This window comes from Ranitomeya variabilis, chromosome 1, assembly GCF_051348905.1.
Source record: "Ranitomeya variabilis isolate aRanVar5 chromosome 1, aRanVar5.hap1, whole genome shotgun sequence".
Taxonomy (NCBI): domain Eukaryota; kingdom Metazoa; phylum Chordata; class Amphibia; order Anura; family Dendrobatidae; genus Ranitomeya; species Ranitomeya variabilis.
Window position 1 is genome coordinate 863,659,477 of NC_135232.1, and position 26,001 is coordinate 863,685,477.

Genomic DNA, 26,001 nt, shown 5'->3' on the forward strand with positions numbered 1-26,001 from the left:
CTCTCCAGCGACCAACGATCAGGGGAACGACTTTGGCATCGTTGAAACTGTCTTCCAACGATGCCGAAGTCCCCCTGCAGCACCCGGGTAACCAGGGTAAACATCGGGTTACTAAGCGCAGGGCCGCGCTTAGTAACCCGATGTTTACCCTGGTTACCAAAAAAACAAACAGTACATACTCACCATCTGATGTCCGTCAGGTCCCTTGCCGTCTGCTTCCTGCTCTGACTGAGTGCCGCCGTACAGTGAGAGCAGAGCGCAGCGGTGACGTCACTGCTGTGCTGTGCTCTCACTGTACGGCGGCACTCAGTCAGAGCAGGAAGCAGACGGCAAGGGACCTGACGGACATCAGATGGTGAGTATGTACTGTTTGGTTTTTTTTACATTTACGCTGGTAACCAGGGTAAACATCGGGTTACTAAGCGCGGCCCTGCACTTAGTAACCCGATGTTTACCCTGGTTACCAGTGAAGACATTGCTGGATCGGTGTTACACACACCGATTCAGCGATGTCAGCGGGACCTCAACGACCAAAAAAAGGTCCAGGCCATTCCGACACGACCAGCGATCTCACAGCAGGGGCCTGATCGCTGGTACGTGTCACACATAGCGAGATCGCTACTGAGGTCGCTGTTGCGTCACAAAACTTGTGACTCAGCAGCGATCTCCCTAGCGATCTCGCTATGTGTGACGGGGCCTTAAGTCCTAATGACCTGCCAATTTCTGTTGGTGTTTCCCCCTTATCAGATCGCCTTAGGATATCCACTTTCACCTCCATGGTGATGGCCTTCCTCTTCTTTGATGCACTGCTGGTGTCAGATGAGTCTACCTTGCGTTTGGGAGCCATAATGAAGCGTGTTATGGCGTGCAGGAGGCTCAGTTTCCTCTGTAACCGGGTACAGTGTACAGTACTGGACACTCTAGTTCCGCCCCTGCACGTAGTTCGACTTACGACGCAAAACGTCGTAAGTCGGAATGAGGCGTCGTATAAAGCGTCGTAAACACGAAACGACGTAACCCGAGACCGTCGTAAACCGAGGACTAACTGTATACATATATAATATAGAGGGATCTTGCACTACATATGTCTGTGTATGTCTTTCTACAGGTGTGTGTGTGTGTGTGTGTGTGTGTGTGTGTGTGTGTGTGTGTGTGTGTGTGTATATGTATATATAATATTGTGTGTGTGTGTGTATATATAGGCAAGCAGTCAGGTTGCTGGAAACCATTGGCATGCAGGGAACGTCCAGGAGACCACACACAGGTATATGTGTATATATAGCATTAAATAAAATACATCTGCCAATGAATGTAAGCCATAGACATCACGTGGTGGAGGAGGATAAAAAAGACCATGTTAATCTGCACATGACTACGTCAGTAAACTTTTGTCAAAGCTAAAGACAAGGTAATATCAGCAACCTAGCTTTGTTTATGACATACCAACAAGAGACAAAAAGAAAATTGTCAAAGCACTATAAAAAAAAATGCATGGAAAAAACGCACTGAGATGCAATGAAAAATAACCACAAGTTGCCTTATTAACATAATGTGCACAGAAATGCTGCAGAGAATTTGGGAAGTCCAAAACTCACAAAGCTCATTGTGGGAGTTTACAGAGGCAGGATTACAATGAGTTTGCACCCCTGTACACAGCTGATAGCACTGACAAGTCATCCACAATGGACCATGTGACAGCTGCCCCTCCCTACCAGCCTTTGCAAACACTCATTAGATGCTTCAGTACAAAAGATAGGGTCAGGATCTGACCCTTGTTGTGTTCATGTGCATTTCCAGAACAGGAAATTAGTCTATAAAAAAGCCCTAGTGGCCAGAGTGAAAATTGCAAGATTTTAATTTTTAAAGGGAACTTGTCCCAAAATGCTATTAATCTGCATATATAGGGTTAATCTGCAGGTTAATTGCCTTCCAAAGCTTCTCAGCCATTGCACTGAAAGCCTGGCTACTGGGAGAAAATGAACTTTATGCCACCCGGCAGTCATTGAGCGGTACGCAGCGTCAGTCACTGCTGAGTACATAGTGATCGGCGCCTGTAACCACGCGCCAGCACTGACCGCTGACTCAGCAGTGCATCAGAAGCTCATTTCTTTGGTTCAGATATATTATAAGGTTGCCCATTTTCATGGGGACTACTGATTTACCAAAAATGAAAATTAAAGTGATGGTTACTCTTTAATGCAAATTGTGATATGGAAAAGGAATAACCAATTTGTTTAATTTTTTTTTCTTTAAATTCATTTAACACACAAACCTGATTTGAAACAGTAGGCCATTTTTTTTTTCATTGCTTCACTTTTAAATCTGAAATTGGCGAATGTAAATAAATGAAAAACATTCTGTTTGGACCAAGCCGCCAGCTCAAAGGTGATAGTTCAAGTTATGAATATTTCTACAAATCTGCAAATAATCCTCTGCTAAACTGTTACTGGACAATTTTGCTGTGGATTTCACATAAACAATCTGCTGCAATTTGTTAACATAATGGATATCCATTCTACTGCATGCCATGAGAATTGCATATAAATCCCTCCATATGGCTGGGATATTAAGCCTATCCACACTTGCTGAAGATTAAATTGTCAGCCTGTCAATCCAATGTATCTGAAAATGACAAACTACTATAACAGCAAACATTTACATCATCCTCTATCTTGGCAAAACTTCACTATCTGTAAACTTGTCTATTAAAGGGAATCTTTCAGCAAGATCAAACAGCCCTTCACCACCATCCTGCTCCACACATATGGGCATGAAGGGCTTAGAAAAGATGAAGGCTTTGTGGTGCAATCTGTTGCTGCATTCCCTAGTAAATAGTGTTGGTTAATATGCAAATGAGGTGTTAAGTGCTCTGGGCATCACAGCACTTAACAAGCAACTGGCTCCTGAGGTTGGTGGCCAGCTTACTGTCTGTGTGACATCAGGCAAGGAAATCAGACAGGGCTATAAATCAAGCTAAAGACACTGGTGCTGGTTGGGGAACCAAGCTCTGGAGACAAGGAGTCCTTAAGTGCTATTTCTTGCCCAGGGCACTTTACACCTCATTTGCATATCAATTAAAACACTTTCCTCAAGAATGCAGGAACTGTTAAAAAAACATATAAAGGTGTCATTGGATTTACATATCAAAGACCTGCATACCAATGTGTGTTGATGTTGCTGACAGATTCCCTTTAATGAGCGAGCTGATGGGCTTACAGAGAATTGTCTTTTCCAGGCCTGTAATTAATTGGATAAGTGCTTTATATGATGATGCATTGTTTCTTTTATTTTGACAGGAGCTTAGAGAAGTACTTCAGGAGCATGACTGGTCTTTTCATGAAGCACTTGAGGCACTAAAGTTGTTTGCAGAAGATGAACAAGGTAACAAGTGTCATAGAAAGCTGGAGTTATTAGTTTTCAGTCTTTGGCACTGGGGAAGTCAGTAATCAAGGTCTCGCTGCAAGGAAAGCGAGAGCCATCTGATCATGAGGATGATTCACAAATCCTTGTTTTTTAAGACGTGTTACCCACACAATCAAATCATCACACTACATCCCATCTTCCCCTCTCATATAGCCTCATCATTCTTGCCACTTACTGTGATCTTGTGGCAATATGTTTCACCTACCTGAGGAATCCTTTCAGTCGTGTCCAGAGAAAGCAGGTGGGTCTGAAGAGCTCTTGGGCACCGACGCTAACACTTGACACTACTCAAACAAATGTCTGTTCACACTCACACAGATGTGATGAAAATCATGCAAAAAAAATAAAAAATAGAAACAGTGACCGTAACGGTTATAGATTGACATCCATTGGATACCAGTAATATCTGGTGTTGGGCTTGACAAATGAATCACAACGCTCATATGAATAAAAGTTAAATATTACCTGTTTGTTCTGCCTGCGCCAGCTCTGAGCGATCACAGATCACTCCTGCTGGCGATTCTGAAGCTCTTCCATTTCTGGGCTACGGAGCATAACTGCTGATGTCATGTTGATTGACAGGTGTCTCCCCGCATTTATGCAGCAGGGAGCCAACTGACAGTCAAACAAATAAGGCAGCACTCTGTAGTGCTATAACATGTAAACTTGAAATGTGAAAATTAAATTGCATTACTGCACTAGAAATATGAAAAAATTGAGAAAGCTTAGCACATAAATTGGACAATTCATGTGTACCTGGCAGCCACGCTAAGCGTTTCTCTATGCCAGGACCTAATGCCAATCCTCTCTTAGGCTGGTTTCACATTAGCGTTCAGCTGGGCTGCGGATGGCTGTGTACTTCCTCCCTTCATCCTCCCTTAAGCTCCACCTACTCTGCATGCACTGATTGGCCGAGGTTCCAGTAAGGGGCGTGGCTAAGCGGAAGGCAACCTCTGATTGGCCAGTTGCCCAGTAAGGGGCCGTGGCTACACAGAGTCCGGGAGAAGGCCCAAAGACAGGGACTAAAATTATCAGAGGACCTGGAATTGGCTGTGACGCCTTGGTACCCGCAGTGACAGGACCGGCAAATGGCATTAACGAAGGGCCTAGTTAGGGCATGAAAATTGGCCGCTTCTGTACATTGGAAAGCTTAGTTGGCTGAATTGTGCTGGCCGTGTCAGGGAGCAGGGACCCCTCCTATTGGCTATGCCATTGGAGGTGTGCAGCAGGCAGGGAGAGATGGCCCCGTGATAGGTGGAAAAGCATGTGATGAATACGTTCTCTTAAAATGGGGGGCGTGGCTCTGGGCAGCACAGAAGGAGAGGGAACCGGCCCTCTGATTGGGCACAGTAGCGCATGCTACAGGAAAGGGGAGTTAACGAAGCACTAGCCGGGATGAAGAAAAAATGGCCGCAGCCGTTCAGTGGGACCATATTCTGTGCGGCGTTCTGTCGCGGGTAAACAGTGAGGCAGGCAGGTAGCTGCCGGGGACAGAGAAAAGGACATACCTGTAAAGGTGAGTCACGAAACCCTTTTCACTGTCGAGGACATAATCAGGAGCCCTCGGATGGATGAGGGTCACTGGTAGAAAAGGGTCCTCCTTTCCGGACGGCGCAGAAGACATCAACCCCTTACAAGAAGGGGGGGGGCCACCACTGGTGACCACAGTCTTCCTCTCAGCCCTCTCCGAGGAAAGGGGTGAGGAGGGGAAAAGGCAAGGACTGACTCCCCGAAACACCCGTAAGGGTGACCGGGGATAAAGTCCTGCCTGCGGGTCCAAGAGTGGGCGATGCGGGTGACACCACACTGCTCTCTCGGTCGCATAAGTGTGGGAAAACAGGGTGAGAAATTACATCTTGTTACCCAGAAGATGAAGAAACCTGAAAGACGAAGGAAAAAGATTAATAAAAACAACAGGTGACCTGAAAAGGAAAAGATGATCTGGGATCAGATCCAGGTCTGCATCCTATAGACACTAAGCTGAAACTGAGGTACTTTGTGCCCGTCAGTGGGTGTATACTGCAGAGGAAGAGCTAGTTTCCTTTTTTGCATAGTGTCAGCCTCCTAGCGACAGCAGCATACACCCGTGGTTACCTGTGTCCCCCAATGAAGAGATAAATAGATTATACGGTGAGTACCAAAAATCCCTCTTTTCTCTCCTCTATGTAGAAATAGGAGGTTTATTTTCCTGCATATATCATCCCCCTCTTCATCTCCAGACCCAGCTGCTTTGCCCCTCATAGACTTTTGCCGTGACTGATGACTCGTGCAGAGAAAATTGACCTCCTGTTTTTACACAGAGCATAGAAGGATTCAGCTAGTCAGTTTTTAATCACGTGATGTCATAGACCTAATGGAAAAGTGAAGAATTAACTGGATAGAAGTTCAAAATGAGCAATTGTAAGTACACAGCCATATAATATAATGATTGCAATATATTAAGAGGATAAAAATGTTGATGGGTTTAGTGCTTCTTTAATGTAACCCTAACAGGCTAATTAAGGGCTGAAACCAAGTTATCTGAGCACACAAATGTCCACAAAACTTTAGCATGAGCCCATTTTCCTATTTGTAATTTTTAAAATGTAAAAAATGGCACACACTTTTTTATTTTTTTAATGTAAAATACAAAGGAATTGTTGTCTTTAACTTTAGGCCTTGTAGAGGTCATTTCATCTTCGGCTTGCTTAACAGTGATTTTGACCAGAGATTGCGATGCTATTGGATTGGGTTTAGTGCCATGTAGCGCATCTCACTTGCTGGCATCATGAGGCACCTGCCTGTTATTTGCAGGAGTCATCTGACCGATGAAGTGAGCCTATGGCTTTGCACAGACACACACTGTTCATTCCAAATATAAATGGAATAGCTTGGACACATGCAAGTTTTCCTGATCATTGTTAGCTTCTAAAAGTTTGGCATGTATCCATGTTTTGTACCTGAAAAGCTTTAGACACTAGTCAAATATGGCAGGTTTGTTATGGAAATTTAAGAAACATGGAACTTTCACATGTCCATTATTATAAATATATAAAACAGATCCATGTGTTCTTTTCAGTAATTTTTATGCTTTTTACATTTTGATCTGTCTTGCAGTTCAGAATCGAAGCCCCAGTTAAAAATGGATGACGTGGGGCATACTCTGATTTTAGTGAACCTGTGTTGTGCATTCATACTTGAAGGGATTTGTATAACCAGACACAAGTGTCTCCTATAAGTAATAGTCTAAACCAAATTTTTTTCATTTTTTTTTTAAAGCTTGATTTTCTTCATACATGTTTCTGTCACTTTCTAAGTCCTATTGACAAGCTTGTTGGGGGGGAGCTCTCAAAGAAAGCCATGTCACAGAATTTGCTGTGTATTGAGAAAACAGCACTGACTGAAATGCTACCAAAAACACATAGGGCCCCTATTTATCAAGGCCAGCGACTTTCTCGTCAGGGTTGATGAGGAGGTGTGATGGAGTCAGATGTTTCTCATTCACTATCAGGCGCACACCCCTTCATGAATCTGAAGTGTTTGACAAGTGGCGTGCGCCTTCGTGCACCACACCAGAAATCTTACTCTAGTCTGGGACTGGAGTGAGATTTCTGGCATAGGGAATGCCACAGCTTGTGATCAGTTAGAGGAAATGTGTCCTCGCGCCTTCCCATTCTACACCCATTTTGATATAGTTGGGAAAACTGGCATGGAAATGCCAAAAGGTGCAACATTTTGCACAGCTCCAATTATTCAGAGCGTTGTCACTTTAGGGATGTTAAACGGTTTGATGAATCAGGGCCTGTGTGTGAAGGAGTTTTCTGGGAGAAATAAACTATTTTACATTTACCCGAAGTACTGAAATAATCTTCATCTGTTTATAAACCAGGTAGGCTGATCATGTGATACGACCATTCACTGGCTTCAGCCTGACCTACCGTGGCAATCTGTGAAGCATTGAGGGACTTATTCAGGGATGTATGTGGACCTTTTGTTACTTCAGCATTATAGATAGCATTTTATTAGTTTTTCTTTTGCTGAAGCCAATTACCGTAATTTTCAGATTATAAGACACTCCGGATTATAAGACGCACCCAAATTTTCAGGAGAAAAATAAGAAAAAAAAAAAAAAAATTAATTGGTGGTGGTACTTATAATCCTTGCATCTTATTGCTTACCAGGGGGTGGTGGCTGAGGCGAAGCGGGGTCCCAGGGTTGCTGCTGGGGGAGGCAGGAGTGGGGTGATGCCGCAGGCAGGGATGAGGGAGTCTCCGATGTGTTACTGCCGGGTGTATCTGGGTGCCCGGTGGTTGCTGGCCGGTGCTGCGGGTGTCTCCGGTGCCCAGCGGTGCCAGCAGAGCTGCGTGGGTGTCCGGCGCTACCCGGGGCTCTGCCAACATTTTGCGACAGGCCAGAGCCCCGGCACTTCCACGGTTCCATGTGCGGTGGTCTGCGGGAATATGGTCGGCGCATGCGCAGATGGTAATCTCATTTCTCTAAATCTTGGTCCCGAGGTTGCCATCTGCGCATGCGCCGGCCATATTCCCGGATACCACCGCACATAGAACCGTGGAAGTGCCGGGGCTCTGGCCTGTCGCAAAATGTCTGGCAGCGCCGGACACCCCTGCAGCACCGGCCAGCAACCGCTGGGCACCCGGACACCCCCTCATCACAGCCTGCGCCCTACCCCCACGGTATTGGTAAGGCATGTTCGCTTTCTAAGACGCACCCCCATTTCCCCCCCAAGTTTGGGGGAAAAAAAGTGCGTCTTACAAAGCGAAAAATACGGCAAGACTCCTCTAAACGGGTTGTCCACTACTTGCACAACCCCTTCTTGATCTAAATGTGTGGCCCCATAAAATAAGAAACTTTTGTACTCTCTTCGCACTAGTGGTCACGAGGCTCTTGTGCAGTTGTGACGGGTGACCCTGGTGCTGCTGTCCCTGCCTTCTAACAAATCGAACACGAAGAGGAAATCCGAGCTGCAGCTGCTCTTTTCCTCTTCATGTTCAATTCAACAGGAAACGGGGATAGTGACGCCATGGCTGAATGGGCTCCGGGGTCACATGTCACAACAGCAGCACGGGAGCCTCAGGGAGAGCGAGTGTAGACACCGTAGGGAATGGTGCCAGCACAGGAGGGGAGTATAAGCTTTTTTTTTTTTTTTTTTTTTTTTTTTCCCTCTTTATCCGTGCCAAGCGTGGGGTATGAGAAGAAGTTGTCCAAATAATGGACTACTTATTTAAGGCTTCATTCTAACATCTGTGTTGCATGTACATATTGTATCCGTTGTTCTCATGGATACAACTCCTACACATTATAATCTTTGGCGCTCTTGATACATGTTTTTCACGGACCTTGTGGTCATGCAAAACTCATAGGGAGATATAGACATTTTTACAGGTATTATTGACAAAAAGGGCCAATACAAGTCTATAGGTCCATGAAGAACATGTTCGGCACATGGATGGCATCAGTGTACCATCCGAGTGCTGTCCATATTTGTCATTGCAGAGTATAGCAGAAGCTTTGTAATTTATCCATCCATGAAACCACTGGACACATGGACCCAAACACTGATGACGCACTGATCCGAAACACTAATGACACCAGTAGCTTTTTTTTCACCTTTAGTGTTTTAAACACGGACGTGTGAATGAGACCTAGGTAATCAGAAATTACAGATTTAATCAGCATTTCATCAGTAAAATCAGGAGAGGATGCAAAGTAGTGAAGTAATTAATTTGAATCTTTGTGTTATATTGCCAAAGTTTGCATGTATTAATATGAACGTTTCCATGCAGTTTATGCCTCTCCTCTTCGGCTTCTACCTGCAGAGTTGAAATTTATTGCAGAATCTACGTTTGCACTGACAACAAGTTTGGCCTGTACAAAGAATAATAAAGACTGATAACTTTACATGGTATGGGTTTAAAGAGAACCTGTATTCATGCCGCCTGTGGTTGAGGAGCGCCAACAGAATGCGCTTTAGGCCTCATTCAGACTCCTGTATTTTGCATGTTGCATGGATTCTATTCATGTTTTTCACGGAAATAACTCGTACCCACTATAGTCTACGAGGCTGTTCACAAATCAGTCTGACAGACCAAACTTGCCAATGCATGGCTTTAGATCTGTTAAATACAAAATTGGATGGCATCAGGGTGCTGTCCATTTTCACCCACTGTTTGGGCTACGTTCACATTTGCGGTGTGCGCCGCAGCGTCGGGCGCCGCAGCGTCGCCGCACGCGTCATGCGCCCCTATATTTAACATGGGGGCGCATGGACATGCGTCGCACTTGCGTTTTGCGCCGCATGCGTCCCTGCGGCGCCCGCGTCTGGGCGCAGAGGACGCAGCAAGTTGCATTTTTGCTGCGTCAAAAATCAATGAAAAAAAGGACGCATGCGGCGCAAAACGCAGCGTTGTGCATGCGTTTTGCTGCGTTTTTGTTTGCGTTGTGCGTTGCGGCGCCAACGCTGCGGCGCACAACGCAAATGTGAACGTAGCCTAAGAGAAGCTTGAAGCCTCCATCAGGGATTTTTTTTTGTTTGTTTAAGAAAAGGCTGATGAAACACTGATGGTAAAAACTGACGAGACAAAACACTAAATGAAGAGTGGTCAGTTGTCCACATTATGAAAAACAGACATCGGAATGAGTCCCTTGATCTGAACTGCTGCAGCTTTTGGGAAAAACAGTTGTATTTATTAATGAGGAAAGGAGAAAACCTTTTTATATTTTCATTAATTTCGGAATCCCGGTCCATAGTTCTCTGTAATGGGGAATTCAGTCCGTGCTGCCTGTGGCAATGAAAGCATGAATCTTGGGTGACCTTGTATTTAACACCCATGTGCCAAAGGGAACTGATTGTCCTGGATGTGATCTAATGCAGTGGGGTTTGAGTATAATCCATATTTATGTGGATGCGTGGGAAAAGTTCTATATTATGTTTAACAAAGATTGAACATGGTGATATTTATTTTTTTTTGTTGTTTAGGTGTAAAGTGATTTATCTTATGATGAGGTGCAGCTCCGGTTACACAAAGGTTGACTACTTTGATCCATGTAAAGCCTTGTGTCAGAATTGGACTTGTTGTTATCTCCTGACGCATTTCTCAGTTTATGTCCCAGGAAAAAGTTTATCATCTTGTTTTCTTTAGAACTATATACTGTTGTTCCTCCATTATTCCTCCTTAATATGTATGAATAAATCGACCACTGAATTACCTACAGTTTGATTCTATCCAATCAGTGCTGCTAATATCGGACTGTGGGAGGACACTCCCCTTTGACAAACAGAATGGCAACACCCAGTTGTATGTTTATAGATTACAGGGATGGCAAAATGTAGAACGTAATGGTAATTTAAACTATGCACTGGCGCTAAGTATTCATTTCTATCCCCAGCAGCAAGTTTGGAAAGCAAACTCCACAATTTGCTAAAAATAATGTTGTTAATAAAATATAGACCAAATTCGCTGTAGGAACAACACAGTTAAGATGAGAAGGACTAATTACTTTAAGGAAATTGTACACATCTTTTTTGACTAGTGGTAATATTCACATTGAATTTACTTACATCTTGGCATATACAGTGCCTACAAGTAGTATTCAACCCCCTGCAGATTTAGCAGGTTTACAAATTTGGAATTAACTAGGCATTGTGACATTTGGACTGCAGATCAGCCTGGAAGTGTGAAATGCACTGCAGCAAAAAAGAATGTTATTTCTTTGTTTATTTTTTTGTAAAATTGGGAAAAGTTTTTTCATAGGGTCATTTATTATTCAACCCCTCAACCCACCAGAATTCTGTTTGGTTCCCCTAAAGTATTAAGAAGTAGTTCAGGCACAAAGAACAATGAGCTTCACATGTTTGGATTAATTATCTCTTTTTTCCAACCTTTTCTGACTATTTAAGACCCTCCCCAAACTTGGGAACAGCACTCAAACATGGTCAACATGGGAAAGACAAAGGAGCATTCCAAGGCCATCAGAGACAAGATCGTGGAGGGTCACAAGGCTGGCAAGGGGTACAAAACCCTTTCCAAGGAGTTGGGCCTACCTGTCTCCACTGTTGGGAGCATCATCCGGAAGTGGAAGGCTTATGGAACTACTGTTAGCCTTCCACGGCCTGGACAGCCTTTGAAAGTTTCCTCCCGTGCCGAGGCCAGGCTTGTCCGAAGAGTCAAGGCTAACCCAAGGACAACAAGGAAGGAGCTCCGGGAAGATCTCATGGCAGTGGGGACATTGGTTTCAGTCAATACCATAAGTAACGTACTCCACCGCAATGGTCTCCGTTCCAGACGAGCCCGTAAGGTACCTTTACTTTCAAAGCGTCATGTCAAGGCTCGTCTACAGTTTGCTCATGATCACTTGGAGGACTCTGAGACTGACTGGTTCAAGGTTCTCTTGTCTGATGAGACCAAGATCGAGATCTTTGGTGCCAACCACACACGTGACGTTTAGAGACTGGATGGCACTGCATTTGACCCCAAGAATACCATCCCTACAGTCAAGCATGGTGGTGGCAGCATCATGCTGTGGGGCTGTTTCTCAGCCAAGGGGCCTGGCCATCTGGTCCGCATCCATGGGAAGATGGATAGCACGGCCTACCTGGAGATTTTGGCCAAGACCCTCCGCTCCTCCATCAAGGATCTTAAGATGGGTCGTCATTTCATCTTCCAACAAGACAACGACCCAAAGCACACAGCCAAGAAAACCAAGGCCTGGTTCAAGAGGCAAAAAATCAAGGTGTTGCAGTGGCCTAGTCAGTCTCCTGACCTTAACCCAATTGAAAACTTGTGGAAGGAGCTCAAGATTAAAGTCCACATGAGACACCCAAAGAACCTAGATAACTTGGAGAAGATCTGCATGGAGGAGTGGGCCAAGATAACTCCAGAGACCTGTGCCGGCCTGATCAGGTCTTATAAAAGACGATTATTAGCTGTAATTGCAAACAAAGGTTATTCCACAAAATATTAAACCTAGGGGTTGAATAATAATTGACCCACACTTTTATGTTTAAAATTTATAAAAATTTAACTGAGCAACAAAACTTTTTGGTTTGTAAGATTTATGCATCTGTTAATAAATCCTGCTCTTGTTTGAAGTTTGAAGGCTCTAACTTATTTGCATCTTATTAAACCTGCTAAATCTGCAGGGGGTTGAATACTACTTGTAGGCACTGTATAGTAGTGCAGATTGCATCATATGGGTCCAACGTATTGCTCACACTTACTACCAGCATGAGGGTGTAATCAATACTATGAGAACCTGTATCCCAATAATATTCCATATGCAGAAATAACATAAAATGTGCCTGCATGGACCCTATAATTTTCACCTGTTTCTTGTGTTAAAACAAGTCTTGAATTGAATACCTGCTCTCAATAGTCCACGGTAGACTTTGGAGTTCTTGGACTTCTTCCTCAACTTAGCAGTCTATCCTTGACTATTCAGAGCAGTTATTCAATTGAGCCGCTGGGGTAGCGGGACTGTATTGGCCGGCATAATCGCATCTATAGTTGGTGTGTCACACTTTCTGCCGAATCGCCTTACTATCTCTATCCCGCTATGTGGTAATTGATTTTTACTAACTGCATATTTCCAGCCACGTTATTTATTAACTTTGTGGGTATTTATGCAGGAGTCAGGTTTTGGTACTAATGTATTTCTAAAGACACAAGAAACAGGTGACAATTATAGGATTCATGCAGGCACATTTTATTTGTGCATATGGAATGTTATTGGGCATAGTGCAGTGCAGGTTCTCCCAGTATAGATTACACCCTCATGCAGGTATTCAGTGTGAGCTTGTATGTAGGACCCATATGATGCATCTTGGCATATACAGTAGTGCAGATTGCAAGTAAATGTGAATATTACCACTAGTGGAAAAAGACTGATAACATTTTCTTAACGTAATTAGTCCTTCTCCTCTTTATTGGGTGTTCTTCCATAGCGCAATCTGCTCTCTATTTTACAGAATGTAGAACTAGTCATGAGTATGACGGGTGCACGATACCCGCTGCTTGCTCATGCACAGAGGTGTCAAACTGCATTCCTCGAGGGCCGCCAACAGGTCATGTTTTCAGGATTTCCTTGTATTGCACAGGTGATAATTTAATCACCTGCACAGAATGATTCCAGCACCTTGTGGAATGCTAAGGAAATCCTGAAAACATGACCTGTTGGCGGCCCTCGAGGAATGCAGTTTGACACATCTGCTCATGCAGCCCGGTTGGTATTTGCAGATGTGACTTCACTGTTCACCATCACATGCAGAAGTGCGCAAAACCGAGAAGAGGCCCATTAGAGGATTGCCTAGACTGGACACAGTTGAAGCAAATGCTGAGCTGTGGAAAGTATTGGCTCTGTGTCAGCCATTAGATGTTTGCTAACACCTTATCCAAAATCTTGACAGTTGTGAGGAGTGGAAAGACCATGTGTATTAGATAAGTTCAGAGAATTTCATTGTATGGTGACATGATGCTATGATACTTATTTTATTTTATTTTTTTACACCAAAGTATTGTAAGAGTGGTATCTTAACGGCAGAAACATCCGAATTGTTAATTTCAATTTTGATGCCTAATGCTTCATGCTGATTGACATATCATACCTATTAATAAAAACCCACCTTCCAGGTGAAACACACGAACCAGGCACCAGGATCTGGCCCCCTAAATACGGACTAGCGCACACCACTTCATTCTGCACATGTTACTGACGCCGAATACAATACTGCTATTCTTCTCTGTGCCTAATTCTCCAGTCATTGCAATTCATTTACATGAATCATTAACCCTTCATTTGACGATTACATCCTTATCATACTGCTCTACGGCTATTTTGTGCAAAAAGCAGAACCTTCCGTCGCCTGAATCGATTTTATGCTTTGCAACTTGAACGTTTATTACTGGTTAAAGCGTATGTAGTTTTTATGGATATGTTCATATTGACATAAGCACAGTGCAGTATTTTCTGCCTGCATTGTCTTTTATTAACCGTAATGTTCTGCCTTCTGAAATTAAACTGCTGATTTTACATGTGTTCAGCAAATCAAGTGTTAAAATAGCTTTGCATAGAAATAAACCGTGGCTATCCCACCCTCCTTCCGGCATGTGTATGGCAGATCTTCAGGTGCAGATTTCTCGGTTCAGCTATACAGACCAGTAGGACAGGAGTGATCTCCCACAGTGATTGGGCTAAGGTTAGAGCATCCTTAATAGTTCCACCCACTGTGTCAGAAAAGAGAGGGAATAATGTATTCACTTGTGACCAGCCATATTGTTCTTGAAGACCTAGTGTTAGATCTTCATTTACCATGTAAATACCAGTAGAGGCCAGGAAAGAACAGCTGCTCACTACATGAATTGTAATATTGTGCTGCCGAGTGCGTTTTTCCCAAGCGCACTTATTAGTTGTGACACAATTCAGGAAGCTGCATGTGTACATTGTATTAAAAACTGTATTTATGTTACATGAACAGATGACTTGGAGAATGCATCTAATGGCAGAGGAGCTAAAAACAGCGCCAAAGAGAAGCCCAACAAGAAACCGAGCCAAGAACCGGCGCAAAACGGTGTAAAGAAAAAATCAAAAGACAAATATAACCTGAGCAACTTTAAAAGAGACTCAGAAAGCGAGGAGTCAGGCTCAGATGCAGGCAGCGTGCTGGATGAGGACTACAGCAGTGGAGATGAAACAATGGAGGAGGAATACAAAGCTAAAATAGTCAGCTTCCTCCAAGATGCCTCCCTGGATGAGCTCGCTCTCATCCCTCAGTGCTCTCTCAAGAAAGCTCAGAGGATCACTGAGCTCCGGCCCTTCCATTCTTGGGATTCTCTGGTAAGTTTTCACTGTACTCTGCCTTTTTTTTTTTTAATACTTCTTTTTATGCTTATAGGCAAGAGGTGTCTACAATGTAAGGAGGCATAGATGGGTGGCCTTTTCCTCAGCAGGCTAACACTATTCATGCTAAGCCAATAGCAGATGATATAGTGTCATATGACCTAATTTTGAATAAATTAAGGGGTGATTTTCCTGAAAAATCCAAGCTGATTGGCTGGCAATGCTGTCACTCATTCAGCAACCTAGAAACTTGGTTCAGAGCTCTGCTGAAGCAGACATTAGAGCTTTCCTATGAGAAGGAGAACTTTGCCAGTCTGTCCTGAGCTATTTTAGCAGAAAAGTCAAGCAGGAGGCAAGAATGTGGCAGGATTTCTGCCTCCACTGTGACTGCTTGGAGGAGCAGCTGCAAGGGCAGCTCCATGCTTCCAGATGCCAGCAAGAATTGTTGTTTTCCCCATTTTCACTGCTTGCTTCTCAGCTGTGATCTGTGACTTTTTTTGACGTTTCCTCTGGTTACACATTGCTGCCATTTTCTCAGTTGTTGTCAGACTTTTGCTTACCCCATTGAGCATTGAAAACTGATTTTTCTGGCATGGATCTTACATGAACGTGGTAAGTACATGCATGTTAGAAATCCTATGATTTTCCAAATCTCACCTTTTTTTGACTGTAGAGAATATTAGTTTTTTTCCTAAATGCTTATGTGGATTTTCTTCTCTGGCTTTACATGAAATGCCATTAGTAATTTGTAGCGGTGAGGGCCTTGCTGTATACATGTTGTGCTGTATATGTAGAATGCATTCAGACCTGATGAAATAGTCCTTCAATATAGTATTCTTGTATGTGGAGAGACACAGTGTATGTATGGAGCAGTGAAGTGGGCATTCTCACTAGGCATTCTGGGTAACAAAGCCAATTTTACAGTCCCGTCACTGAAACATCGGAGCATTTTTTTTTAGGTTTTAGAAATGGGGACAGAAAAGAGGGTACACGGGAGAAGTAATTGCTAAAACTGCAGCACGGAGCCACACGCTGCTCTCTGCACACACGGGAATCGTTTTGCCTGAAGCCTTTGGCTGCTCTGACAACATCTGTCTATTAGACAGCTCACCGCTGAACTTGTTGGGCTTCGCCTTCACTAATTCTTTGTAAAAGTATTTGCTGAAGGGCTGCCATTCCCGCAGATGTCTGTCTTCATTCACTTTCTCCCCTTTGGCGAATAGATAATGACGTGTTGACCTGCAGTGAATTGTAGATTTTTTTTTTTCTCCCCTTTTTATTTGATTAAACTTGTCGCTTAGCATCTACACCCAAATATTCTTTGGTAGCTGTAACGACATGCCCCAGATCAGAGAAGAATGAGACTTCAGCAGATGTTAGGCTGCCAAGACATGAGCATATACTAGTGGAGTTAATGAAACATGGCAAAGATATACATTAACAGGATAGATTTTTATTGGGTCTCTAGAAATACATTTTGGCAAGTTTTACTCTTTCTATTCCATGTGTTCAGTTCTGAGAGTCTGGGTGGACACTGTATTATACAGATGTAATATATAGCTGCCATCTTTATCTGAAGCTTGTATCTGTAGCATCAAAAAGACCAGTAACTGATTGCTTTAGTTGTTGGTTTTGTTTTGGAGAATTTTTGTTTAATCTATGATTTATTGGAATATGAATTGTAATACCGTACTTTTATGTTTATTAATAAGCTATAATGGTTCTAGTGACTAGACAAGTTACATTATTTTTTTCCCCCCCATTTCTAGTCTAATGCATAGAAGTAGGGACAAGACTTGGAAGCAGCCCCCTATATCTCAGATGCTGCCGCACATTACATCTCAGTCCTCATGTAATTCAATACCTGTACCTAATGATGGTGAATAGTAAAACGCAGAAGCCCTGAAAGTGCAGAATCTCAAAATGGACCTAGGTTGATTCTTTCTGTCCCCAGTTAGCCCCAGACTCCTGGAATATATGGTCCCATGTGTTTCCTGTCTCTGAGGCTTCTGTAAATCGTCAGAAGGATTAACAAACGTCCTATACAATGGCATTTGGTGTGGTGTGACGTGACTCTGGCAGACATTGCTTACAACCTTTACCACACCACTGTGCATTTACTAGCCTGGCATTGTACCTCCATTGTAAATCCTAGGCCCCTGGTGAATCCTAGCAGACTCCTATAGTGTGAGGAAACCTTGAAGGTCCAATACAAAGGGAGACCAATAATCTCTCACAATGGTGTGGTAGAGGTTGAAAGCATTGTCTGGTGCACACCACTCTGTGGATCCTAGCCTGGCCTTGTATTGGACCTCCATTATAAATCCTTCTGGGCCCCTGATGAATCCTACCAACCTCATAAAGTGTGATGAAGTCTTGAAGTTCCTGTACAGTGGCAGGCTAATAACCTCACAGTGGTGACTGTGGCTGCACCAGACAATGCTTTCAACCTCTCCACACCACTGTTTGGATACTGGCCTGCCATTGTATTGGTCCTTTAGGCCGGGTGCACACGATCCAGAAGCGGCAGCACTTTGGACGCAGTGCATGTTACAGCTCTGCCGTCTATTGAAGAAGAAGAATCCGCATGTGTTGACTAAACCGTGTCCAATACATTCTATTGGTGAAATTTTCTTGCGGAGGCTCGAGTCTCCGGAAGAGAAATTGACAGGTTGCAGTCTGGAAAGATGCGCATGTCAGTCTCCGCAGGTGAGCCACAGGGATCTGTGGACATCAGATTTCTTGACATCCCATCCACTATGCTGAAACATCTGACCACTGTGGGTTTGACGCTGTGTAAGTACGCAGCATCAAACCCGCAGCGATTACTGGTCGTGTGCACATACCCATAATGTTTCCACACACTAACTGAGGCTGCTAGGATTGATGAGGTCCAGACCGATTAACGATTACAGTGACAGGCTAGTACCCACACAGTGCTGCTTTCAACCTCTACCACACCACTGTGAGGTTATTGGCGTACCTTTGTGTTAGAACTATATTGTTAACCATTCTGGGCCCTAGCGGCCTCATATAGTGTGAGGACACGTGTAAGGCTTAATATTTCCGGTCCCTGAACCTGGCTATGGGCAGATTGGGGGTAGAACTTAATTAGTTTTTAAATTCTATAGTTTTAGAGCTTCTGTGTAAGGTTGGAGTCACACTTGCAAGTTCAATGCGAGAAACTGGCGTCAATACCCGGCAGCAAGGACTGGAGTGTGCGGCTGCATAGAAATACATGCACCCGCAAACTCTGATCCCGAGTGCCGGCGGCAGTGCCGGGACTTAATGCGAGTTTCTCGCATTGAACTCGCAAGTGTGATCCCGGCCTTACACAACAAATTGGTTCAGAGGTTTAGTAGGCAGGATATCTGTATTATCGTGAGTGGAGAATGTTGGCATTATGTTGACACAGCCATGCCTGGGGTATGTACATGGTGATTAGTTTATGTCCTTCGATCATGGATGAGGTGTAAATAAACTTTACCTTACAGGATTGTGATATGTAAGGGATGCAAAGTAGGTTTGTGCTCCCTTCTGCTTATATAGTCTGTCATGCCCTTTAAGTAATCGCTTACTCTATGTGATGTCTTTTTTATATATATATATATATATATATATATATATATATATATATATATATATATATATATATATATATATATATATATATATATATATATATATATATATATATATATAACATATACATACACATATATATCTCTATATATATAACATATACATACACATATATATCTCTCTATATATATATAACATATACATACACATATATATCTCTATATATAATCTATATTTCTGGTCTCTTAACATCAGTCTATTCAGCAGTATATTGTTCTATTTGCACACGTTAAGGTGTGCAGCACAGCTTCTCTGCCAGGTGTTTTCAGATATTATATTCCTAAGACTCTCGGAGCTATCTTACAACCGAGTAATGTGGTGACACCTTCAAATCCATGAACTTATCCCATTGTCATCCAGGAGCTTGGCGCAGCTGTGTAATGTTACCAGGTGTCCCATATAATGCAGAAGGAAGGCGCTAGGACGTCACCATATTATTACCTACACAATCTTCTAATGTCTCATAGTTTAAGCTCATGGATAAAGTCTTCCTGGGCTTCTTTTTGCATTGGGCTTATACTAATTCTTTTTCATCTTTTGGAATGATACCTAGAAGGCTTTCATAAATGGCACTTTTGTTTCCCATGCTGTTTTTTGTAGATTGAATTCTGAAAGATAATGCGTGTATTTACAGACAAAGGACAGAAACCATATTCAGTACCAATATAGTCACTCAAAGTCCATTTCAAAGGGTGCGTAGCATTACAGGGAATTGTAGTTTGGGTGCGTATTGTTTTGTTTATTTCAATACATAATGGTTATTCTACAGTTTTGAGTCCTATTGTTCGGTGTCACGGATTGTGCTGTTTCTGTTCTCTAGACCAGTGATTTTCAACCTTTTTTGAGCCGTGGCACACTTTTTATACTTAAAAAATCCCGGGGCACACCACCAACCAAAATGGCACAAAATGACACTAAAACAGTACATATTCTACATATCGTTAATAATATAGATTCTAAATGTATTTATACTCACTCAGTGTGAATATACAGCGTTTCCGCGCTGTATTTTCCGCACCATGTTCACAGCAGATTTGGTTTTCCATAGATTTACGTGGTACTGTAAACGTGATGGAAAACGGATACGAATCCGCAGCGACCAATCCGCTGCGGATCCGCAGCCAAATCCGCACCGTGTGTACATAGCCTAATTCTAACCCTAATTCCAACCCTAACCCTAATTGCAACCCTAATTCTAACCCTAACCCTAATTCTAACCCTAGCCCTAAGTGCAATCCTAGCCCTAAGTGCAACCCTAAGTGCAACCCTAACCCTACCCCTACCCCTAACCCTAATGGAAAAACAAAAATAATTATATTTTCTGTATTTTATTATTGTCCCTACCTATGGGGGTGATAAAGGGGGGGTTTATTTACTATTTTTTTTAATTTTGATCGCTGTGATAGAACTTATCACAGCGACCAAAATATATAGGAACGAATCTGCCGGCCGGCCGATTCGGCGGGCGCACTGCGCATGCGCCCGCCATTTTCCAAGATGGCGGCGCCCATGGAGAAGACGGCCGGACACCGGGAGGGACATCGGAGCTAGGTAAGTATGGGGGGGTGGGATCGGAACACGGGGGGGGGGGGGGAATCGGGGGAGCGGACAGGAGGGAGGAGGGGAGCGGACAGGAGATCGGGGCAGAAAGGAGGGGGCACCATAGTTTGGGGAACTTTCCCCGCGGCACACCCGACCATGTGTCGCGGCACACTAGTGTGCCGCGGAACACTGGTTGAAAATCACTGCTCTAGACAGTCGTAGTTGCAGTGCCAGTCTGTGCCACTCTCTGCCAATTCTGGGGTCCTTGAACTGCAATCAATATCTGAGGGTAGGACATCCGATAAGTTTTGCAGCTCAAGGTGCAGTTATTACATTTCTGTCGATTTGAGAACTATTTACTGTTACGGTTCCAGTTTCATCAGTGCGTCAGTTTTTACCATAAGTTTGACATGTTCTAGAATTGAATATCACGGATAGAACACATATGTGAAAAATTGACCTCTGAATAAGGCAGCTGTGCAGTAAACTAGAGTAGCCTGCCATTCTCCTCGGCAGCACAGATACTGTTTACAAAAGACAATGTGCTGCTGAAAAATATTAATTTTTTTGCAAACTAAAACGTAATTTTGTGTATTCAGCAGCCTGTTTAGACTGCACCATTATTGAAAAGCGAGACTTCCCAGGAACGCTCAATCTCAATAATTTGGTGTCAATGGACCTTTATGGTTGGATAATTCTGACAATCTTGCCTCCGGCTATAAAACGTTGTACATCTGCTTTAAAGTAAATGGTCTAGAATTGGATTGGGGCTTAATGACTCTGAAGAAGTGCAACTTTCTCTTTTCATTCAAGTGGAAGTCACAGGTACATCGGATGGATGGTGATGGGTAAAACCAAAGCTATTCAAAGAGTGACCTTTCCTTCCCCCCCCACGTGGAAGACCACTGCACTTGAGCATGCAGCAGGTTGCCTTTTTTCTCTCAGGCTTTCAGCCTAATTTTTCACACCAATGTGTTTTTTGGAAACCAGTGACATCTAGCAGGAGCATAGATGTGGCCACTTAGTTGCAACCATGCATCATTTGTATGTCGTCTGGCAGAATTTTGATGCAATATATTAAGTCTATATAAGACAGGTGAGATCTGGAAGACCACTTCTTACCAGACAAGCCCCTTTGCTATAGACCTGTAAAACACTGATCACATGTTGCTTTAGCCTCAGCGGGTGCTGTAAGTTTGTGAGAACACCATTCTAAAACAAGCCCCATAAGGCTGCACTTCCTTCTAGCACCCAGGTGCCATGCCGCTAAGTGAGGGTGTCATGTTTGCCATGGTGTGGCTGCGTGTGGTGGATTCTCTGTAAAGCCTTAAAGATTTAGAATAAAAGCTCCTGCTTCTTTTCTGGAAGGTTTCTTCTCTCGTTCCCACGGGCTGTGTCTGGCAATGTTGGCCAGACCCACTTACCGTTTTTTTTCTCATTGGTGTATTTTTTGAGCAAGTATATTGCAATACGGTGTATGAGAACTCCTAGTACATGACAAAGGCAACCATCATCCTCAAAAAGTCTCCGTTTTTACACTGTATCAAATCTAGTCAGTACAGCAGTATTAGTTAACGCGTACTTCAAAACAGACGCTTATTCTGCAGCAAGAGCCATGTGGGCAAGCGGAAGGACTACCCCCACCTCAACAAGTGTGTTGACCCTTCTACATCTCTGATCTGCCTCCATTTCTGTTATCTATCATATATTGTGTGTGCCCATTGTACAATAAGAGCAGTGTCTCGGCATTGTTACATAAGACTGGCTGAAACAGGGCAGATCTTTTCCTGTCCAAGAGTCATTAAAGTTAAGGTTGTTTGCCATCCACTTATGTGTGAATTGCGTACATTTACACGTTTAGAACATGATTACTCTTGAGGAGAAAGACAACAGAAAGCTGAACCAGTTTTGTATTTAACACTTTAAAGGGGTTTAAAGCCATCAATATCGAATCGATGGTGGTCTGACTGCTTGTATGGACATTTGGTACCACAGCTTCTCTATTCATTACTCTGCTTCCCACGGTATTAGTGTCCCATGCACAGGAATGAAATGGAGCAGCAGTGAATTGTAATCCCACTCAGCCAGTACTACAACGATAGACCTGTGCCTGGGAAATAATGTAAAAGATGTTGCATTCCAGCCCCATAAAAAAGCTGATAGCATGATGAGAATTAGACCTCTTTAATCCATCTTTGGTGGTTTACAAAGTGTATACCATTCATTTTAATGTACTGGGTAAAGCCACTGAGCAGTAAAGGCTATGTTCCCACATGGCAGAAATTTTTGCAATTGAAAAATCCATTTCCTTCATCTGACTGGGTTAGTTTTTCCAGCATGTGCTGGGATTTCTTTGCTCACTTGGATCCAAGGATTGGTGACTGAAGTCTGTCTCTTGTGAACATACCCAATTTGTCTTTCTTTTTGCATTATTAACATCTACTGATGTACTGTAGCGTCTCCAGGGCCGGACTGGCCATCTGGCAATTCTGGCAAATGCCAGAAGGGCCTGTCTGGTCATGGGCTGCCTTGTCTGCTATGTTGTTAAAAGAATCGGTGTTCTCAAGACATCTATACTGTTAAGTGTTGTGACGGAGCACAAAGTCACTGACTCCGTCACTTACCCCAGCAGGCCACGGGTATCATTAGAAACATTGGTCGTGCAGTAAATCTTGCTTTCCTCCATCCAGGGTAATATTAGTAATATATCCCATCTGGTGCTTAGGGACGGGAATGGCACGGGCCTGTGTGTTTTCAAATGCCAGGGCTGAATTTCAGCCCCAGTCCGTACCTGAGCGTCTCTGAATGTTTTTAGAGCTCCTATGGAAATGATTGGCGCAAAGTAGACTTGTACAGGCAGCGCCCCTCCATTACTGACAAGCAGTGGTACTCGCATCTATCCCAGATGGGACAACCTACTAAGACCCCAGCATTAAAGGGAATCTCTCACCCCCAAAATGGAAGATGAGCTAAGCCCACTAGCATCAGGGGCTTATCTGCAGCATTCTGTAATGCAGTAGATAAACCCCCGATGTAACCTGAAAGATGAGAAAAAGAGGTTAGATTATACTCACCCAGGGGTGGTCCGGTACGATGGGCATCGCGGTCCGGGGCCTCCCATCTTCTTACAATGACGTCCTCTTCATGTATTCACGCTGTGGCTCCGGATCATAGTGGTCGTGCTCAGGCTGGTCTCCACGTATGGGTGTAATCAGATGTGCTCTCACATGGACAGTGATTGTGATCTAACACTCGTGCAATTAGGTCAATGACCGCTGTCAATCATTACTCAGTTCTTGTGTTTGTGTCTGTGTTTATCACACTTTTGGTTTGCAATTCTTTGGATTTTAGTCTTGATGCCCAGGAATAATACAGAAGCCATAGATCTGTGAACATTTGGATTTATGTTAAATCTTTTCAGGCATTAGCTACATGATTTTTCTCCCACTACTGATTACCTAAGGGATAAACTAGAAAATTACACCTTCCAGCTAAGAACTTCAAACTGATTCTCTATCTCCACACCTTGGATATAGATCTAAGCCCTGAAGTGTCCTGTCACTCCAGCATGCCATGACTACTACGTAAGGTGTAGACGATAGTGCTGCTTACAGATACATCTAGCTACTGTTGGAGCCTCCTAATTACCAGTAAATAATAGTATCACTCTAAAGAGCTTATTAACACCTCTAAGCTGAGAGATTTCCGGAAGCTCCTATGTATATATCTGCAGATCTGATGAATTCGCCTTCCATTGTATACATTGCCACCATTTATTTCCCAAAATGCAATGCAGAAGAAAAGAGCCGGTTGGCATTTCTCTTGATTGATTGGCACTTTTACACTGGGCCTCTAATACAAGTACTTGTAACCATTATAAGGGTTTTCTGCTTATAGCTGCTTGGCCTCTAATCGCCAGCACCAGCCCATCACTCCATTTACTCTTGCTCATTTAGCCTGCTTTTAACAATTCAGTTGCAAGTATGGATTGTGCACTAGCAGCCTATTATATCTTTATCCATTTACATCCTTTAAAGGGGCCTTTGACCTTCCATAATAATATGATGATGTGAGTCTCTTCACCCACTCAGTTTGATCAAATTTCTGATTGCTGAACCTGCATACATTGTGTGTGTGTGTGTGTGTGTGTGTGTGTGTGTGTGTGTACTATCTTCAAATACATATTGAAAGTGGCAAATTCCACGTATTGATGACCAATAATCAGCTGTTACCTGCACTGGTGGTTTCCGGATATGAGCATGAACACATCAGCCCTGTACATTGATTGCACGTTGCCTTCTATATACTTGATATTATGTAGTTAAAAAGCCCATCCTACTTGTAACACTTCTGAGAAAACTGTGCAATGTGACCTATCATTTCAAATGTTTTTTTGTTTTTAAAGCATGATTGAAGAAAATGAAAGTAGTGGTGCCTGTAGCTACAGAGGGAGCATTTACTGTGTCTGGGGAGGAAGTTGTTGATAACGGTGCCGTTGTCCATGTACAGGACAGCCAGATCCAGACTGCCAGGTTGCACGTTGGTCTCCCCATCACTGTCGGCAGCATGACCGCTCGCGCAGCCCACACGTCATACACAATCACTGGGGAAGAAGGGTGTAGGCTAATGAAGTATGTAGGATAGAGGCTTCTAACCATATGCCACTTTCTTCATATCTTTTAAATGCAAATTATCTTGTCTGACTGTAATGTCATTGCGGTAGCCATTGTAGAACAACGACCCCACTCAACCATCATGTAAAGTATAATTATATACAGTACATACTAACAAGTCAACCAACCCTTTTGTTTGTTTTTTTACATAATGGTAATAGAAATGTTGAGACTAAACATGGAAGCGTGAATGCACACAGACATGATGGCTTCTCTTTCTAATTTTTCTGTAAGAAATAGAAAATACGCTCCCGATCCTCGAATTCCAACTTGTGGTATTAGGTGTAAGAGTGACACCTGCTGGTTAGGCGTGGTATAAAAGAAATGGACCGTAACATGTGAATCGATAATAAATAAAAGGTTGTTTTCCCTGCAGCTTAATAAAGTGAACGCGGTGAATACACTTTCAATAGACTTGATTTGGGACTGCAAAATATTGATCAAAGAGCGAGAGGTGGTTCTGAAGCTTATGAACAAATGTGAAGACATTTCAAAGAAGTTGATGAAGCAAGTCACTCACATCACTGAGGATGGGGAGAGTGGATGGAGCGTACAGCCGCCATCTATTCTCTCAGAGAGGTATGTTTGCCGATCAGAGCTGGGAGAATACTAGCCGTGCTGTGCTGCCATGTATTCGCTCATCTTTCTAACTTCTAAATCACTATCATAAGGCTGCAGATATGCTTAGGCTAATTCACGGTGTACATAATCCACAGCAGAAATCCTCGGATGAAACACATTTCTGCTGCAGATTGATCAGTCCAGTTTTTATTTATATGGAGAGCATCACCTGCCCCGGCATGGCCATCACTCTGCACAGAATTTAGGGTGTTTTTTTTTTTTTTTAACATGGAGCTTAAAATATTCAATTCAATTGTATTAACGCTAG

At 43.2% G+C, this 26,001-nt stretch overlaps 1 protein-coding gene across 2 annotated transcripts in view; it reads left to right on the forward strand.

Moving 5' to 3' along the window:
* Nucleotides 1–26,001, forward strand: part of SMARCAD1 (SNF2 related chromatin remodeling ATPase with DExD box 1) — a 166,328-nt gene that overhangs the window by 106,574 nt on the left and 33,753 nt on the right. Inside the window, exons 8-10 of one of the 2 annotated variants that reach the window (XM_077277264.1) lie at nt 3,297–3,381; nt 14,894–15,252; nt 25,489–25,691. In XM_077277264.1, the coding sequence (XP_077133379.1) occupies nt 3,297–3,381; nt 14,894–15,252; nt 25,489–25,691 (647 nt within the window). Of the gene's footprint in view, nt 1–3,296; nt 3,382–14,893; nt 15,253–15,527; nt 15,868–25,488; nt 25,692–26,001 lie in introns of those variants that run through there. The other variant, XM_077277274.1, reaches the window with a different exon arrangement.